The 18,758-nt window shown below is 40.8% G+C and overlaps 3 protein-coding genes across 4 annotated transcripts; 1 reads left to right on the forward strand and 2 right to left on the reverse strand.

The window, feature by feature from the left end:
* Nucleotides 1-630: 630 nt before the first annotated feature.
* On the reverse strand, nucleotides 631-7,996 carry cog7 (component of oligomeric golgi complex 7). Its single transcript, XM_063481366.1, has 17 exons — nucleotides 7,549-7,996; nucleotides 6,080-6,228; nucleotides 5,741-5,857; nucleotides 5,224-5,392; nucleotides 5,030-5,112; nucleotides 4,809-4,931; nucleotides 4,511-4,709; nucleotides 4,293-4,420; nucleotides 3,254-3,408; nucleotides 2,998-3,114; nucleotides 2,808-2,873; nucleotides 2,493-2,679; nucleotides 2,246-2,386; nucleotides 2,013-2,096; nucleotides 1,804-1,918; nucleotides 1,525-1,668; nucleotides 631-1,415 (listed from the first exon to the last, which is right to left on the reverse strand). Exons 1-17 carry the CDS (start codon nucleotides 7,712-7,714, stop codon nucleotides 1,249-1,251), a joined length of 2,310 nt encoding a protein of 769 aa, XP_063337436.1. The 5' UTR covers nucleotides 7,715-7,996; the 3' UTR covers nucleotides 631-1,248.
* Nucleotides 7,997-12,125: 4,129 nt separating this feature from the next.
* LOC134632976 (myeloid-associated differentiation marker-like protein 2) lies at nucleotides 12,126-13,019 on the forward strand. Its single transcript, XM_063481853.1, has one exon. It carries the CDS (start codon nucleotides 12,126-12,128, stop codon nucleotides 13,017-13,019), a length of 894 nt encoding a protein of 297 aa, XP_063337923.1.
* Nucleotides 13,020-13,945: 926 nt separating this feature from the next.
* On the reverse strand, nucleotides 13,946-17,847 carry LOC134633180 (putative protein MSS51 homolog, mitochondrial). 2 transcript variants are annotated; one of them, XM_063482048.1, is made up of 6 exons: nucleotides 17,520-17,847; nucleotides 16,943-17,092; nucleotides 16,727-16,851; nucleotides 15,896-16,459; nucleotides 15,662-15,755; nucleotides 13,946-14,497 (listed from the first exon to the last, which is right to left on the reverse strand). In XM_063482048.1, exons 1-6 carry the CDS (start codon nucleotides 17,534-17,536, stop codon nucleotides 14,293-14,295), a joined length of 1,155 nt encoding a protein of 384 aa, XP_063338118.1. In that variant the 5' UTR covers nucleotides 17,537-17,847; the 3' UTR covers nucleotides 13,946-14,292. The 2 variants fall into 2 exon arrangements, with proteins under 2 accessions (XP_063338118.1, XP_063338119.1); XM_063482049.1 differs by having other exon boundaries at nucleotides 17,363-17,847.
* Nucleotides 17,848-18,758: the final 911 nt, after the last annotated feature.

Raw genomic sequence — 18,758 nt, forward strand, 5'->3', positions numbered from 1 at the left:
CAACATGTCCCTGAGGTTTTCATTAAGGGACTCAGTTGGTTGTGTTCTTGTTATATTACCATATAAAAGCAAAGTTGAGACATTTGTGTTTCAAATTTAAGGTCCTGGGTGGACTCTGAATTTAAGCAGTTCATAGAGTTGTCATTGCGTACCTCATTCACTCAAACTGATTGCAGACTGATTCAGTTCCATCGCCATTTCGACTCACATAAGTTGCTTTGAAGTGACAGCATCTCAGATGCAAAAGCAACCAGGCCACAATTTCATATCACAGGGTCACACTAATTTGGGTCTTGCCAGTCTCCAACCACCATTTTTTTTTTAATGTAACTGTAGCATGAGCCCAAAGCTGCACGCTCCATCTCCTGCTGCGATAAGGGACAACTGCAAAACTGTCCGACCTGATTCGTCCACATTTTCAGTAGTTTAAATGTGTGAAAAGAGCTTTACAGCAAAGTCTTCTTTGCCTACTCGAGTCCCCTGACAATTAACCGTGACAGACAAGCCAATTTTCATGTCTTAAAGGTAGGAAGTGGAACATACAACACAATAGACAGTTTACCACTGAGGGATCCTCATTCAGCGCTTGATTCAGTCCACTGAATTAAAATAACACACATAGCCACACTATAGTGTTTACATCCATGTTTTATATACACGTTTCCACCATACTGCATGTAAAAATATTAACCATGTCACCAGTTCAGCCCACCCACAACCTCAACAGAGACAGATCCCTTATTTTCAAAGTTAAATTACCAGAAATGAATAAAGTTTGTCACTATTATTACCTAAATATAATTTAATAATTACGATTTATTCATTAGCATGACAGATTTGTTTAAGTAGATTTGAATGCTCTGAAGCTGCCCCCATCTTATAAATGCAGAAGTGAAAAATGACAAGTCAAGACACATTCCCCTTTTGGTTTCACTTGAAGGCATCGTCACTGGTGACACATCATCATTTCAAACTCACAAACATTAATCAGTTAAAAAAATTAAAAAAAAAAAAAAAAAAAGGTCAGACCTGCCCTTATTTGAATCCCGTCCCATAAATGCCATATTTAGACACAAACGTCTTTAAATGCTGCAGCTGTCAGCGAGATTAGTCACTATGATATTAGGGGAACTTTAACATGTAAACCAGCTGATATTAACATCACATTCTTCTGTTTGTTTACAACACAGTAAGTCCCCAGGGCCGCCCTTGGAGCCACGCTACCTATCGAGTCCTTTTGCTTTTCTCTTAGTAGTCGATGCTCCGAAGTGCAGCGATAGTGGACGTCAGTCGTCGAGGCAACAGCTTGGCGGTCTGTCTGTAGTCTTGTGGTTTAGTCCTAAGTAGAGTTACGATATTTTGCAGGGTGCGAGATGGCTGCAGGCCCAGGGCGTCCATCACGTTACTCAGATAGTCTGTGGAGCAGAAACACAAATGTTCAGATATAATTTCGGGCTATCGTGAATTTCAATTGATCCCCATGAGAAAGAGTACGTCATCTGTCCCGCATTTTAGTTACTGTACCGATATCTGTGGCCAGTTGTTTCGTGGAATGAGTGCTCAGCTGGGGGATCAGTAAAATGGCATCACAGTAGGTCTGCATGGTTGCCCGAGCAATGGAGCCCAACCAGTAGTCTGCTGTGTTGTCCAGCTCAGTAAGCTCATCACCTGAAACAGAAGGAGAAGGTGTTTGAGAAGGGCACCAGATTACAAGACATCTCCTTTTCAAATGAGTTGAGTTGTCAGAGATATCTCAAGTGTCTTTGACTTTAGGGAAAATTGAGGGGGATAATTTTCAGTAACCTTGCTCTGGAGGGAAAGGCAACTTCCCAGCATGTAAGGCCATCTCTAAAGCCGGGTCCTCTTGTGTCACAAAAGGTTCCAAGTGGAGTGGGAGAGACATCAGGTACTGTCCTATCTATGTGGAGGGAAAAGTCATATGGTCTCTGTAAATATGTACAAATGCCACTGTATCCTGTTTATTTATATTTATCAAATGAAAATTCACTAACATTAGTGATGTACTCTTGTGGTGACAGGCTGAAATTAGGCAGGTCCTCAGTGTAGCTCTCTCCAAGACCAGGTGATTCTTGACTCTTAAACAAGAAGCACAAATCAAACAGATTAAACGGATACGGCACATCCACCACTCGAGTGCGCAAACTCAATCCAAAAGCTTTCAGCACACATGCACTCAAATCATCTTGATCCTTATTTGAAATTAAATAACGCAGAAACTTGACACCTCCATCTTGGAGACGAGGCAGAGCTGGTGCTTGATCTGCATGAAGACCGAGTCAAAGGCCAGCTGGTTGGCCTGCTGATTGAGTCTGGTCAGAGCCGTCCTAGGCTCTGCTAACAAGCTGGAGTTACCTGTGCCTTTCTCCTGCGAGAGACAAGCAGAAATAGGAGAAAGTGTCGGGTAAGAAGAACAGCTACAGAAGGACCCTGATAAACCAAGTGTAAGGGTTCAATACAGAAAACTGCCACACCTTTAACGAGTAAAGAAGTTCCATCAGATTGTTGTATTCAGCCACATTTCCTCTCTGAAGGTAGTTGTATTCCTGCCAAGGGTTTTTGGTGGCACTCTTCCTTTCTGTGGAAGTGGCCTCCTGGATGCCTGCCAGGCTACGTGGGCTGTACGACTCTGACAAGTACTTACCTGCCGTGGCCAGGATCCTATGGGACAGATCGCAAAGTAGACATTTTGTTTAAAATTCCAGATCAGCTTCTTGACAGTGTGCTCACTGTCAAATGAGATGATGGTGTTGGGTAAAAATATTCATTCAGTAAAAAGATTCACTCACTTTTTTGACAGCTGTTGTTCAAAGGCCCCACATTGTCTAAGCAACTCTCCACATGTGGAAATGATCCTGCAAACAACAATATTGTTTTTTTTAAAGTAAGAAGACAGCTTTTTTCATGCAATAATTTGCAATCCAAGTGAATTATAACAAAAGGGTTTGTTGTTTTTTTGTTTTTTAAAAAGGTAATAACCTGACTGAGTTCTGGAAAGCCGTCCAGTCCTCCTGGAAAACTGATGAACTTGGTGTGTCCTCAAGCTTACACTTCTTCCTGATCGACTGGAGTGTTGTGGAAAAGTCTGACACATACCTAGAATCAGCACCACGTCAAAGCTGGTGAATCATCTACAGTAATGCTAAAATCAGACAAACTATATCTAGAGATAAAACATATCTGTAGCAATCCATGCAGTATGTGGCGTATGTGAGTGTGAGTAGAGGCTCTTTACTTGGTGAAGAGAGCTTTGAGAGCTTTGAGGAGGCCACACACTGCAAGTCCATCAGTCAGTCTGACACAGCGGTCCACAGCAGCACTAGCCAGGCCAAACAACTTGCCTACCGAGTGGCTCAACTCTTCTACGCAATCAATTACCTCCCCGTGTTCCTGTAGTGAAGTGTGTGAAACAGGACAAAATGGAATATTACGCAGACTATATTAGTGTCACTGCTACATACAAACACATTTTTAGATTATGAATCTTAGCATCTTAACCCTGTAATGGCGAGGTTTTTTTTAGATTTCTACATCATCAGTGTGATCTCTGTTTTCCTTAAAAACCTGAATAAATTGCACAAAAATGCCAGATGTAGCAAAATGACGCAAATTAAAAGTCAGATATGCAATTTGATATTTAATTAATTTTGTCATTTGTGAGATGATTTAATAAACACTCCAGTAATGGTGGTGTTTAGTGCCTCGTTTCCTTCAAACCTTTGTGTTGTTTTGCTGCAAATAATAAGTCCTCAAAATAATTGTGCTGGAGGAGTTCTGCAGCTGTTCCTCACTTTTTGCCTTTTTGCTTTTTTTTTAACCTCGTTCAGTTTTACATGGTGCACTTCTTCTGTAATGCTCATCCCATGGAGTTTAGGAACAGTCATGACTTTCATTCATCTGTAAACAGTTTTTGGGTGGGTTCTTTTTAAACATCCATTTAGCTTCTGACTTCATGCATCTATTCTAAGGAGAAGTGAAACTTGTTTTCACAGATGATAGGTCCTACCAGACTTTCTAGGGAACAGCAGACTTTATCAGCAAGTAAACTTTGTTTGAATACCGGGAGGGGCACAACAACACTTCAAATCTCTCAGTAACTGGAACACCTGACTGACAACTTGACAAGTTGTTAGCAAACAGCTTCACAACTCTTTCTGTTGTTAGTTCAGTCAGATCATATGTGTATAATTATGATTTGGATAAAGATCAGACTACAAGTAATTACTGCAAAAATTCTGGTTATTTCAATGGTTCAGTTTCTGGTGTGCTCTAACCAAAGGCACGGCGCTGATCTGGATGAGAAGGTGAGCTTCCTCCAGATCTCCATAATGTAGCTGATAAGATTTATAGGGATCATACAGCGCACAGACCAGCTCACTCAGCTTCAAGAGGTTATGTTCACCTGCAGTAGAAATAAGACCAAACATGAAGAGAACACTTTATGTTGTCATCTTCCATGAGCAGTATTTACACATATGGTTCAGGTGCATACCCAGGTGTGGCAGCATGGCTGCTTCAAGGTTGTGTCCAAAGGTGGACGTGGTGTGATGGAGCTCCAGCAGAGTCCCCAGACGCTCCTCTTGGGCTGCCCGCTCCATGGACGTGCTCAAGCACACAGGTATGGATGGCACCATGGCCCCCAGAGACTGTATCAACAACACTGTCACCACTTCATAAGGGTTCTTGAACACCTGTGTGGATCCAAGATAAAAAAAAATGTTAGCACTACACAGAGTGTTAGCAAAGTAAAACCCATCAGGTGTCGATCTTGGTACTGCAGTCCATCTCACCTGGCTGCTCCACTGTATTTGGCCATGCCAAGTGGAGAGCAAGGTGTCGTAGAATTCAGACAGCTGCTGATTCAGACTGAGCTCGCTCTGGGAGAGATCCTGCCATATACTCAGCAACTGGCCCTGAGAACAGCAAAACAGACAGTCATGCGCAGATGCAATTATATCAGAATATGCCTTTGTGGAGATTTATAGGTCCACAGAGATGCAGCAGTGCCTACCTTGTGACACTTGTAGTAGTACGCAAGAAGCTGCGGCATTCTGTCGATCTCTGTGAAGACTTTAACAAACAGCTTGGCTTGGTCTGCAGAGAGGCAAAAGCATGTAATGTTTGTACAGTGTAAGCAAACTACAGCAAACAAAAACAGCAAGGATTGAATAAATTCAAGAACAACACTTTCTCTGGGGTTCTTACCTACAGACATGGAATTAAACGTTGCTACTATCTGTGGGCTGGCCATGGCCTCCAGTCTGTTTTTCAAAGCCTCCAGGTGAACACACTTATCAGAGTAGTCTGGTGTGTCCACTAGCATGGCCAGACTGTTCTGCATGCTGGTTAGCTTAGAAGAAATTACTTTAAAGTCCTGAAAAAAGGAAAATATGATTACTATTGTTACCGTCAACATCTGCACAATATCGTAATATTATATAATTAGCTTTCAAAGGATAAAAAGCTAATTACAATAACACTGTAATTACACATTACCCATCCAGTGCCTTGGAAGAGGTTTGACTCTACAGTGGATCAGTTTACAGGATGTGTTCAGTACACTCAGAAAGTTAGATTAAATAACAAGATTAAAGTGCTCCAATATTCTGATCTCTAACATGCACATGAGCCAGTGTGAGTCACATCAGTTCATAATTGGTACGCAGCAAGGCAAGCAGAAACAAATCAAGAAAAGCTCTGCGGCACAGTCTCCCTTTCATACCTGTGTTTTGAAGGTCTCCTCAATGTCTGCACTCAGTGTGCTCCATTTGTCTGCTTCCTGCAAGGCTTCAGCTGCCAGCTGCATTCGACTCTTCACCTGATCTATCTCCACCAGGACCTGGTGGAAAAGATGCATGAAACATACAGTTCAAGCCTCAGAAGTACGGAGTACTGTGCACATTTGAGTCCAGTGCTAGACTTTCAATATTATAATGCTTACTATTAAGCAAATTATTTCAAAAACACAATATACAAAGTATGGATACATGTTCTCCTAATGCACTAGATTACATTTAAATCCTGAATACACTTCAAGTAAGTGTTGGAACTGTGCACACACCTGCATGGACTGCACTGTCTCCTGCTCAAATTTCTTGATGTCCTCTTTAACCATGACCATTTGCTCCTTTAGAAAGGAGGCCTCCTGTTTCAAAGCCTCCACATCTCTCAGCACTCGGGGCATATTTTGAACGGCTTGGTTACTGCTCTCTACGGAACAAATGAAAACACAACTCTAACTTTTTAACATGTCATAGTTAAATTCAACACAATTTTAAGTTAACAATAACAACAACAACAACAACAATAATAATAATAATAATAATAATAATAACAATAATAATAATAATAATAATAATAATAATAATTAGGGCTTACACAGACCTCATCATACTAAATCATACTTTTTATTAATCTCTGGCTCTCTTCCACAGCATGTCTTTTATCCTGGCTTCCTTCTTTCAACCGGTCACAGCACATTGCCGTCCCTCCCTGAGCCTGGTTCTGCTGGAGGTTTCTTCCTGTTAAAAGGGAGTTTTTCCTTCCCACTGTTGCCAATGTGCTTGCTCATTGGGGGTCATATGGTTGTTAGGTTTTTCTCTGTATGTATTATTGTAAGATCTACCTTACAATATAAAGTGCCTTGAGGCGACGGTTGTTGTGATTTGGAGCTAAAACTGAATTGAAGAAATAAAGGTAAAAGAAAACCAGAAAATGTTCTGGTAGTTTATTGGCCAGACTGACCTGTAATTTTACAACAGAAGGTTTCTGGTAATTAACAGAAAGTTCTATAGTCAATAGTGAAAACAAATTAAATTTTTATGTCATTTAACTGTTTGTTTATCACTTTAGGATATTATTCATGACAAACAGAGATCTTTATAAGCAAGAAAAAACTGTTAAATAATAAATTACACAAGTACAAATTTTAAGCCACCTCTGACACCTCTGATCTAGATACACAAACTCTTAAACTGATGTATGAATAGAACATAAATCTTCTCAAAGACAATTTCTCATTATGTGTTCTGATCACGTCTAACAAATCATTTTGTCATAGGTGTTTGTCCAGGTAGAGATCTGGTGAATGTAAAGGCCACAGTAGATGATTTGTATAATTTTCCTACACCTAAAGCCATTCAGTGCTCACTAATGCCCTGCTGATGGGGACATCATGACTCTTTCTGTAAAGTTTTCCTTTAATTTGTCATCAGAAGATTTCATACAGCATGCAATTTCCAAATGCACAAACCAGAGTCCTCAATGACAACAAAGACACATGGTCACGTGGTTATGGTCCTTTTTGGAGGATTGTGGGGCAGCTGAATTGTATTGGTTCTACAGGAGTATTTATAAAACTGACTTTGCCGTTTATATTAATGCAATAAATGCAGCAGAAATGTTCTTGTAGCATACTGCATTAACTGTAAACGGGACGTAGTTTACTAAGTTAACAGTGTAGATCATAATGGCAAATTACAATCGTGAGGACATCCTCTAAAGACGCACTGGCCAATGCAAAGTACTGACCCTCGATAGCATTGTTGACTTCCTGGATGAAGACCTGCAGCTTCATGACCAGTGTAGCAGCGTGTGCATCCGCCTTCCCCGGCGCGTCCTTCTGCACCACCTTGAAGGCACCATTCACCCAGTCCTTCACGTCGAAATCATCGTCCAGGAATTTAGAAAAATCCATCTCGCTGCTTCGTTCGGTCAAACTCTTCCGCTGCAGTCTCTGTCATCGACCCATTTCTATCGTTACGCTAGCTAATTTTTCCCCAGCACCGGCTTCGACACGAATATAAAATAAACAGCCCACGAAAATGAAATTATCATGACAACTAAATAGAGTTCCAACAATGCGACGGCCTCCTCCAGAGTTATTTTCAAAGGTTTACGGCTTTAAAAGACTACAGGGAGCACATATTTCTAACTAGTACTGACTGCAGCGGTAATGCTGACAACAACTTCCTGTTGCGCTTTCTAGTTACCTTCCCCCTAAAAACAAATGCTAAAAAAACGGGCCGGCTGCCCAATAAAAATCCCATCAACCGACTGAGGAATGTGCGTTCTTTGTAAACAAAGTGTAAATATCTGTTTGTTTTTTTAAGAATTATGATATCTTGAGGGCAGCTCATAAAACAGTAGCACGTAAAACGGCGAAGAGGGGTCACATTAAATTGGTCCGTACAGAAACATTGATAAAGGAACCGTAAATGGGATTTCTTGGAAAATGGACAACCCCAGGTTATATGTCATCCGAAAAAAAATTCTACCAATCAAAGTGAAAATTAAAGTTAAAAACATTACATCCGAACATATTTTATTATTTTTTGTCATAACCAATACACACTTAACTAGGGTGACCAACCGTCCTCTTTTCCCCGGACATGGGGGAAAGCCATACATACTTTCTATAAACATATGGTCTCTGGGCTGCATGGCTGTGACTCTGTACACTGGTTATTTGCTGTACCCTGGATACAGTGAATATGCCATGCTACGATACATAACGGAGACCCAAGGACAACTCCTAGAGAAAATGTTAAACTGTGGGCAAAAGACTGCCAAGTTTTTCTGCAGTGAGTTAAATTCCAACAACATCTACCACTGGAAACTCAAGACAACTGAACAATATTTCCAGGAGTTTGGGATTCAGTTTGTTGAAAAAAGACGTATAAAGTTGCATTCTCTGGATGGCCTCTTACATATCCACCTCATCGAGGATCAGGATTATGCAGATACAACTGCAAAAAGGTGTGATATCCTGATGTTTGTTGAAATGGTAAAGCACTTGCTTCACCTCGATCCAAAAAAACGAATGACACCTGATCAGGTGCTGGACTATGCGTTTACAAAAATGTGCCATGCTTGCACCAGTGTAGCTCCTACGTTGAGTCCTGTTATGAACACATAAACTACTTAAGGACAAAGAAGAAAGAGACGTCAGATAGCAGGACAGAGTCTCCACACCAGCCCACCTCTGACACCAGACAACCTGCCCAAAGGAACTTCCCTCCCTCTGCAGCAGAGAGAAAAACACTAGTGAGCCCCCACAGCCAAAACAGTCCTCCCCCTTCAGCTCAGAGGAACAGCCCCAACCTCATCAGGCCCAGTCAGAGGAAAAATGCTGAGACAATTCCAATGAAAGCACTGTGTAAAAGAAAGCATCTGGAAGTAGATAAAAAGGATATGAGTGACCCAGAGCTTAAAAGAAAAAAGACTGATTGGAAAGATGTACACAGAAAAACACTGTACCAACATGAAAGGTCAGATCATGACCAGAAGAAAAACTACTGTTCTAGGGGTGCATCCTGCTCAACCAGTGGCTACAGGACACAGAATTCCATCTTGCCAAGTAAGAGGAAGCCAGATGAAAACATCTTTGAGACGTCAAATAAGAGGGCCAGAACCAACTGCGAAAACGACAAGAGCCACACCTTTAATGACAGTTGGGCTGAGGACCAGCGCTGCAGAGAAGCAAAAGGAAGACAAGCAGAGTAACAGGTGGAGGATTGGCAAAGGAGGGGTAAGTGGTCCAGGTGACGTGGTACTGACAGAGATGATCCGATGAGTAGTTCTTCTAATAACTATGACTGCTAGCACTAACTGCGGTTAGCTGAAGACTTGACGAAGAGTGATGGTAAGTGCTGGTCTTAAATACCGGCAGCTCTATTGCCGGCAGGTGTGGAAACACACATGAATGCAGTGACTCAGCTTAGGGGTGGAAACGGCGACTCTGTGGAAAAACCCGGCACTCACCTGGACCATGACAATCAGTATGTAATGTCACTAACACTGTGGGACTCTATAGGTTTCTCTGGTCCCTTCCTCAATCTTGTCATTCAGTGCTGCAACCACTGCATGTCATGAACGTCTGTCTTCTCGTTCCAGGAGTTTTTCCCCTTCTCTATACTCTCCTAGGAACATTAATCCATCAGTGTCAGATGAACTGTTCAAACTGTACCTCAGCTGCTCTGAACTCTTCATTCTTAACCTTACCTTGTTAACAGGAAACAGGGGAGTTAGAGGATTAGACGGATGACATGAGAGCAGATGAGTGAACAAGGCTGCACGTGAGCACGTAGATAGGGAATCGAGAGAAGGAGGCGGTAAATTAGGCAGAAGATATGGACCCAAACTTAGTGCTGACATATGTTCATAACACTGGAATAAAGATCAGTAATTACAGGATTACACGGACAATTTTCATGGATAAACTGCACGGGGATCTGTATGAAGTCTACATGAAGTCATAATCTGAGCATTATTATTATCATTATTATTATCATTATTATTATTATTATTATTATTATTATTATTATTATTATTATTATTATCATCATCATCATCATTATTATTATTTTGAGTTTCTTTGGATATGAAACCAACACAATAACTTGATTAAATATATCTTATTTTACTGCTGATAATGTGCCATTGTGACTCCTACTATAAAGTGTCAAATAGAAATGTGGCACATGCTTTAATTGAAGAATTTCCAACATATTTAACCTGGACCATAAACAAGACTTTTTCTCATCTGTTCCAGGGTCTGGAATCTCTGAATTGCCGTGCTTTCATCTTGACCACGAGGTGGGCCAAGAGTTATGTTCACTTAAGTCCAGGATATGTGGAGAAGTAACAAAATTGTCTAGAAAAGGAGACAGTGAGGCACAATCACGAGCAAAAACAAAAGGTTTTTATTAATGATTAATCTTAAAGTATGTGCCAGGCTGCTACTACTAACTAACACAAGAACAAACAGCAGAGGCTGGTCAGCAAAGCAATTCACAGATTCTCCTCAGAGAAAGCCTAAGTGGTCACAAACACACAGATCACATGAAGCAAAGTCAAAAGGCACTTTGGCACTGGCAGTGTCTTCTGCATCAATTTGAGCCAAAGCTAAGTGCTGAATAGACAGCTCCCCAGATTACATTCCCTCCACAGGAAAAAGTGTGGTTTCTAAGACAGGGCAGAGAAAGCACTAAACTAAACTAAACTAAACTGAACTAAACTAAGGTGACCAACCGTCCTCTTTTCCCCGGACATGTACACTTTTCACGTTCTGTCAGGGGTGTCCGGGCGGATTTTCGAGATTGATGAAAATGGTTTTTCTATAGGCCTACAGAGGACCCATATGTGTGACGTCATCCCCGAGCTGCTGCTTTGTGAGTGGTTGTTCTGCCTCACAGACGGGACAGAGCGCGCCTGATGAAGTTTAAAAGATGCAAAAGCGCAAGTGCAGGTTTTCAGATGGACTGCAAAAGAAATTTCCCTCATACCGTCCCGGTACTGGTCATTTTTCTTATACAGATGAGGCCTTATTTCTGTACCATTACTTAATTCCAGAGGTTTTTCAGTTATTTTTTTGCACTTGTTGTCTTGGAAACCCTATGTGACATTTTTTATTTCACCATTCATTAACTGCATAGAGAAGACATCATTTAAGTATGTTAAAATTTTCTTTACGCAAACAGCATTATTAAAGTTCTTCATGACTGGGCCAAGTGTCCTCTTTTTTGGAAATCAAAATAGTCACCCTACACTTAACAATGTTTAGAGGGAATGACAATCAGTGGCTTTCACAGATCTGCATTTAACTATGTGTTAGAATTCAAAAATAATCTGGGATATCACTTCGATTAGGATCGATTTTTCGTCAGAGATAGCTGACAGAAGTTCCTGAGTGGGCGTGTGCATCTTGTGCATCTTCTGCTGGCCTTTTATTTTATGATGTTACACTGGGTCTTTTTGAATAATTTTGGTTAAAAAAGAACCAGAATATATTGAAAGAGTTAATACACAGTAATACACACTAAAACCAAACGGTGTTCTCTGGGAAACCATGGTTTTACATACTGTTGACATTCTGTAACTTTTCATGTCCTTTCCATGTGCTGTGACAGACATTTATCACTACACTGAGATCAGTCCCAGAAAGTTATGCAAAATATGAAGGCAATAAAAGATTGCATAGAAAAACAGTGCTGTGAAGCAACGGAAAGCATAGATCAAACATACCTCAGTGAGTGCTCAGAGCAACCTGGGAGCTCATACATAGGTTACGCAGGTATTTTAACAGCTGTTCGATTCAGTTTAAAGAGATGGGAATACTTGATGATATTAAGAACACAGTGTCGCAGGCTGTGTTCACTCCTTCCACTCTGATGTCCGGGCGAGGAGGGCTGCACATGGCTCAGATGTTACTGTGTCTGGTTACATTTGTCATAAGTGCCTTCAGAGGAGGGAGCAGCCATACCTACTGGAACTACGCCATGTTTGCCTGGTCTTTCTGTCCCATCATGACCCTCATCATCACCATCGTTGAGATGTTCAAGCTTGACTTACTGCTCGTACTTTGCATGGACTGGAGAGATTTCACCACAGGGATGGCCATGTCCTCCGCGCTTATGACTGTCAGCGTTGCTATTTTCTATGCCAATTTCTACATCTGCCGGACGTGCCTGCATGGGTGGATAGTGAGCGTATTTGCTTTCTTGTCCGCCATCGTCTACATACTCGAAGTGGTGAAGGACAAGATCTTCGACAAGAGTAAGGGGAGCTACCTGTCCGCCCTACCTGGATTCATGAAAGTTATGGAGGCTTTCGTGAGCTGCATGATTTTTGTGTCCCTGACCGGTTACAGAGACTCCTTCCCTCTGATCTTGTGTGTTATAGCATACGCCATTCCATTTCCCATTATCCCTATAATCATTGCCACCAACATCCTCAAGAAACTCAAGAATTGCTTGCCTTTTAATCTGGACAGGTTTGTCTTTATATTCCTGGTCATCTCCGTTGTGCTCTATGTATTTGCTGCTATCATGTGGCCCATTTTTATGTTCAGACACAACCCTCGCCCTAATGACTGTCCACCCAGCTATTGCATATGGGCCATTCAGTTCATGGTTGCCTTTTTCACCTATGTCAATCTCATTCTATTCGTACTGGACCTCATTTTCACTCTCCTTGGTATCTGTGGCTTTAAACGCCCATAAACTGGTGCCTTTCTTTGTCATTCAAAATTCTTTTAAGTTGTACTTCAGGTTAACAAACACCAATAAAAGGGTTAAAATCTCGTTTTTGAGTTTCTATAACGCTTTCTGAAACTGGTATATTCAGGTCCATGTAAATAGACTAAAGCATATGGCTATAACACACTTGTGTTTAATCTGCATCAGCACTTCAGGATATCAGGATATCATTGTTGGCTAGCTTGACAGATAGCTCTACAAAGTTTAATACCATGAATGTGGATTATAATTTCTGTTTTTATAGTTTCTGTATTTTTACCATTATAAAATTGAGTATTTGAATATTGCTTTGTTATGTTTTGTCCTGTAAATTAATCAGTCAAACTGAAATGCACAATGAGTATTTGAAGTGAGGCATGAGTCAGTTTTGTGTGTCCTCCCTCTGCCTCACTGTCTGATTGTAAGTTTTATCTCCCCCACAATAACATTTGTGTTATCTCGCAGTAACAGCTCCTTACTACCGCGCTCTTATTAACAGAATACTTTTACAGCAGTCCTTGTCATTTTCCACCTGCAGCTACTTATGTTGAAATCCACTTATTTGATTCAATATTATATAGTATTCATAATCATGTCAAGCTCTGACCTGCTATTTATCATATATTCCTGACTGTGCCCACTATTGTGATCATTCCTGGTTGGTGACAATCACCTATTTAAAATCTATCTTTATATGTATGAATACAGTTTGGGGGGGTTTATGCTTCGTTCTTGCTACAAATGTGCTGCACGTTTCATTTCCTCTGCCTAGAGGAAACTGATTGAGTAATTTTTGTTTTAAGATGTTGCAAAAATAATAAATTTAGTGCCTGAAAAACTTTTGACATATTGTCCTTTTTAATTAAAAAGCACAAGGTGACAACTTTAATGACAAGTTACAATAACCATAATGTGATAAAAGTAACAGCAGATGAAAAAGAGGCCATAACCAAAAGATTAAAACCACAGAAGACAGCAAACTATTACTATAACATTTTACCCTCTACACACAATAATACATCTCAGGCAGTATATTCAAATCTCATCACCGTGGCTGCTGAATGCCATCAAACTGAGATAGTGAGAATGCAAATGCAGCAGGGACACTGCATAGTAAGTAGCCATCAGGCAGAACCTATTCAGCAAATGTACACATTAAGTAGTATTTTTTTTAAATACTTTAAGAAAATAGTTAAAGTTCACTTAAAAACAAAACTTTACAGTCCCAAAGCTGGAAGAGTCAGCACGCTGCTGTTATTCAGGCGTCCTCTGGTTCCTCAAACTCCACAGTCTCCAGCAGACCCTGAAAACAGAAGTAGTGGGAGTTGCAGTAGACCGGAGGTTTGTTGGCACATGAGTCCACAACTTCTGGCTTTAGTGATGCAAAAGGGTTGGCTCCACTTCCTTTCATGTCCATTTCCAGCTCCAGCAGAATTTGCAAAGAGTAGGTCATCTCTGTCTCACTGCAGACGGAGAACAAGCAGACATTATCAGCAGACATTACACGCAGCAAAGCATGGCAAATGGGCACATTAGCTCTCAGTGATAAAAGAGCAGAAGCAGCAGAAAGTTTAGGCTTGGCGGACTGCTGTGCACTTGTAAGATATAATGTATAATACAATAATGAAACTGACAAGCATGTCACCTGATTAGAATGTAAAAATGACTGTTACAGTATAGCTTATTAAACTGAAGATCCCACATGACGCCACTTAACGCAGGATCTTCTCATTTCCCCAGAATTAGTCGCTCAGGTTCTTACTCAAAATCCCTCACAGATCTCTTGTTTATTCTGCCATGCCTGTATAGCTGAGGTATTCTCACTGTCTGGCTGTATCAGCATCAGCGCCTGTAAATGCAAATGACCCGGTGTTCCTCACAGGCCGCGTGGGCTGTGCCTTTCCAGTGATGGACAGAGCACTTCTTTTTTCCATTGTCCCATATTATCAGCATCAGTCCGTTAAAGATCTGTTTGAATGAGTAGTTCTCCAAAGCTACAGGTGCATGTTCCCACTCATGGAACTCATACAAGGCTAAGATTCCTCATTGGCCTTGTAAAAAAAAAGATGAAAAAGCTGCTCCTTAATTCTTAATAATCCAAATACTGAAGATGTATTCTGGATTTAATTCTAAAGATCTAAAGTTTGGCATTACTCTTGAACTTGCTGGGTTTTACTGCAGCAGTTTCAGCTGCTGACTGTGATGGTGAGTAATCTTATCCGTAAATACACACCGCTAGGAATATTCTTACTCCCAGTAAACAAATTAGGATTGTTATCCTACACACTGTAGCTTTAAGTAGCATTAGCATGCTATAAAAATACTTTCAAAAGTCCTCATTATGTAGAACAGCCAAGGTTGTCTTAGTTTGTTTTTAATCATGTACTATATTTGATTATTATTGATGAATTAACATGTAAACAGAACGTTAATGTAGTAGTTGAGAGAAGCTGAGCTCATTTGAACTATTCTAGACAGCAGTAACTTCATATCTGAAGTAAAATAATGCGGTGTAGATCGCAATGTTTCCCTTTAGCAATAAAATATCATAAAACAGAAATGTAACCAGAAAAGTTAAAGAACCTGAAAACTAAATATAAATGTAATAAGGTCAAAATGTCACTCACGTGAGAGCAGTGAAGAGAGAAGGAATTTCATAATCTCTGAGAAGCAGGAGAGTTGGAAGCCAACCCTCGTCCAGACCTTGGCTGGCATCAAATCCTTAATAAAAATAAATAAATACATTTAAAATAGGAATAAGAGAAAACCAAATAATGAATAAGATCTCCTAACTTTTCATTGGTCAGTAACAAACATACACACTATTATGTGTTAATATAAGGGAGAAAAAAAATTCTCACCAGGATGAAATCCAACCACCAGATCTGGCTTGGCTGCCTCCTCTTTCTCCACCAGCTCCTCCCAGAACTGATGGTAGAGGCCCTTGTAGGCGCTGATGTAGACTCTCTGTTTGGGTCCAAAAGCTCTGAGGGGAGGCCTCACAATGGGGCCATCCACCACCTCAGGCCCCACCATGACTATTTCGATCCCCTGGTGTCCAGGGAACATGTTGTTCAGCTCATCGTAGTCGGTCAGTCTGGCTGACAGAGTCTCAGTGTGGCCTGCTCCCACCAGGTGAATGGTGAGAGGTTTGGATAAAGGGTTTAGACCAAACAGCCTCATCCCCCAGGCTATTGTCAGCGGCCTGGAGACGAACTCGCTGCAAACCCTCCACAGCGACTGCTTCAGATCGTCATCATCTGGCCGAAGCCGACCAGCGTTGGTCCACAAGTCGTTCATGTTTTTTCCATTTAAAATGGGATCGAGGCGTGCTGTGAGATCTCCCTGCATGGAGAGCCAGTCATCGAAACCCTTTACCTCGGACTGGGGCTTGGACCATTTTTCTGTAGGAAATGGAAGGTCTCCTGAAGACAAATAAAACTGGCAGTTTGAGCAAGGTTAAAACAGTTTGTTAATTTTTTGTTTTAAATTCACATTATTACTTTAGCATAATATTGTAGAAAATATCATAGCAGTTTACACATTCACACAAAACCCTCAGTTTCCCTCTGGGGTTGGGTCAGAAACGGCATGTAGTGGAAGAAAATCTGCTAAATCAGACATTTGAAGCAACCCACTATGTCGGATATTTTATTCCTTTTTTGGAATAATTGGAAGAATCTGCACTTTACCTTTAAACACAAGCCACTCCACAACTCTGTCGATGGCAGCCAGTCGCAGCTGTGAGCAGAACTTCTTGTGCTTGGGCCAGTCTTCCTTCTGACACTCTTTACAGCAGTAGTAAGCATTCAGACACCTGGAGAGGAAAAAAAGATCTGGTCTGTACTGGCAGTACAAACTCACTGGATAAAATCTGAATACACTGCTTTTTTACTCTCTCTCTTTACCTGGAGCAACGCTTTAGCTTCTGTGGGTTGGAAAGTTCATTCGGTCGCTTTTCACAATAAGCACAGATTTTGAAAGATTCCTCCATCTTCTCAAACATCTCTTTTTGGGACCGGAAAGTCATGCTTTTACCCTTGGTCTGCTGAACAGCCCTGGAAAGGAAGATTCAAACTATTAAAGATCAATGGGATACAGCTGATCAGAGGCTGAAGATGACAAATATCATGCCATGTGTTCATCATACTCTTATATTCATGCTGTAACCTTCAGTTCTTTTCTCAGTGGTGGAGTGGGAAGAGTGTTTTTTGCTTTAAGCTTCATGTTTACAACTTGGAACAAGTGGAAAAACCACACACTGTAAATAAGGTATGTTTTATATACAGTGAACCCATAAAGAAAGTCTTGAAATAGGCTTCCACTACCTCACTGTTTCAAGACTGAAAATGGCAATTCAAACTTCACGCTGTCGGTGAAGGCCCCGCTCCTCCTGCGTGTGCTTTCACTCATCGGCCACTTTCACAGTGCTCTGTGAAAATAAATGTACATTTAATAAAACTGGACTCCACACATTCCACTTACCTCTCAGTTTCCGTCATCTTGAACCGAGCAAATGAGTGTGACACAGACGCTTTTCAGCTGCTTCCTCTGCTGCTGCTCCTCTGCTTTTATGATATGTGAGCAGTCTGTTGGGGGGCTGCAGTGCCAGATATAGCACCTGTGCTCTGCCTTCTAGAAACGTCTGACAACTCCAGACCATTCCTGACCTCACAAGAGCCAGACTCACATGAGGAGGTAAAATGCATGAATGAATGAGTAAATAAATGAATAAAAGTACAAGTAGGTTTTATGACATAACAACCCCCTAAAATTTTAATTTATCATTGCATTTATGGTGTTACGGTTGTTTATTTATCGATTGCAATAATTTGTGGGTTTGATATATTTTCACCCCAAATTACTTTATTATTATTTTTATTACTGATTTATTGCCCATGGTTTTAATAGTAAACCTGGCCCAGAGTATGTACTTCTGGTATTTACACATAGCCTACTAGAAGATTTTTGCATAAACCTGAATACATTTTTCCCCTGAAAATAAAATGATATAAAGAGAATAAAGCCAATAAGGCAGAAAGCTATAAAGAAACACTGTTTCCACTAGTCCAAAACATGCCTTGGGCCTCTTAATGACTTGTCTTCCTATAGCTTTGTGTTACAACTTCTATCCACTAGAGGTCAGTGTCGCCCCACCAGGCCTGCTCACTAGAAACGGCGTCAAATAGATTTATTGGTATCTTCCATCAGTGAAAGCAACATTTTGACCCAAAAAAGGGTGATTCTAAACTAATAAAGACTTTTATCATTTAGATTTTATGCTTGAATTGTTTTTAATGTATGTTCACAAGTCACTTTGTTAGGTACACCTGCGATCGACTTTAATTCTTCATTCCAGAGTCAACAAGGTAGATTTTGGTCCATATTAACATAGTAACAGATCTGTTGCTGCAGATTTGATGGTTTCACATCCGTGATGAGAGTCTCCTATACATCCACATCCTGACAGTGCTCGACTGGATTGCGAGCTGGTGGCTGTGGAGGCCATTTGAGTTAAGAGAACTAATTGTCATGTTCAAGAAACCGGTTTCAGATGTTTTGAGTTTTGCTACATGGCATGTTATCGTGCTGGAAGCAATCATTAGAAGATGAGTACACTGTGGTCATAAAGAAATGGACACGGTTAGTAGTAATTGCTCAGGTAGGCTGCGGCATTTGAGACTCATCTGACCAGGAAATGCTTTTGCAATCATCTGTTGTCTA

The sequence above is a fragment of the Pelmatolapia mariae genome, linkage group LG8, assembly GCF_036321145.2.
Source record: "Pelmatolapia mariae isolate MD_Pm_ZW linkage group LG8, Pm_UMD_F_2, whole genome shotgun sequence".
NCBI classification, from domain to species: domain Eukaryota; kingdom Metazoa; phylum Chordata; class Actinopteri; order Cichliformes; family Cichlidae; genus Pelmatolapia; species Pelmatolapia mariae.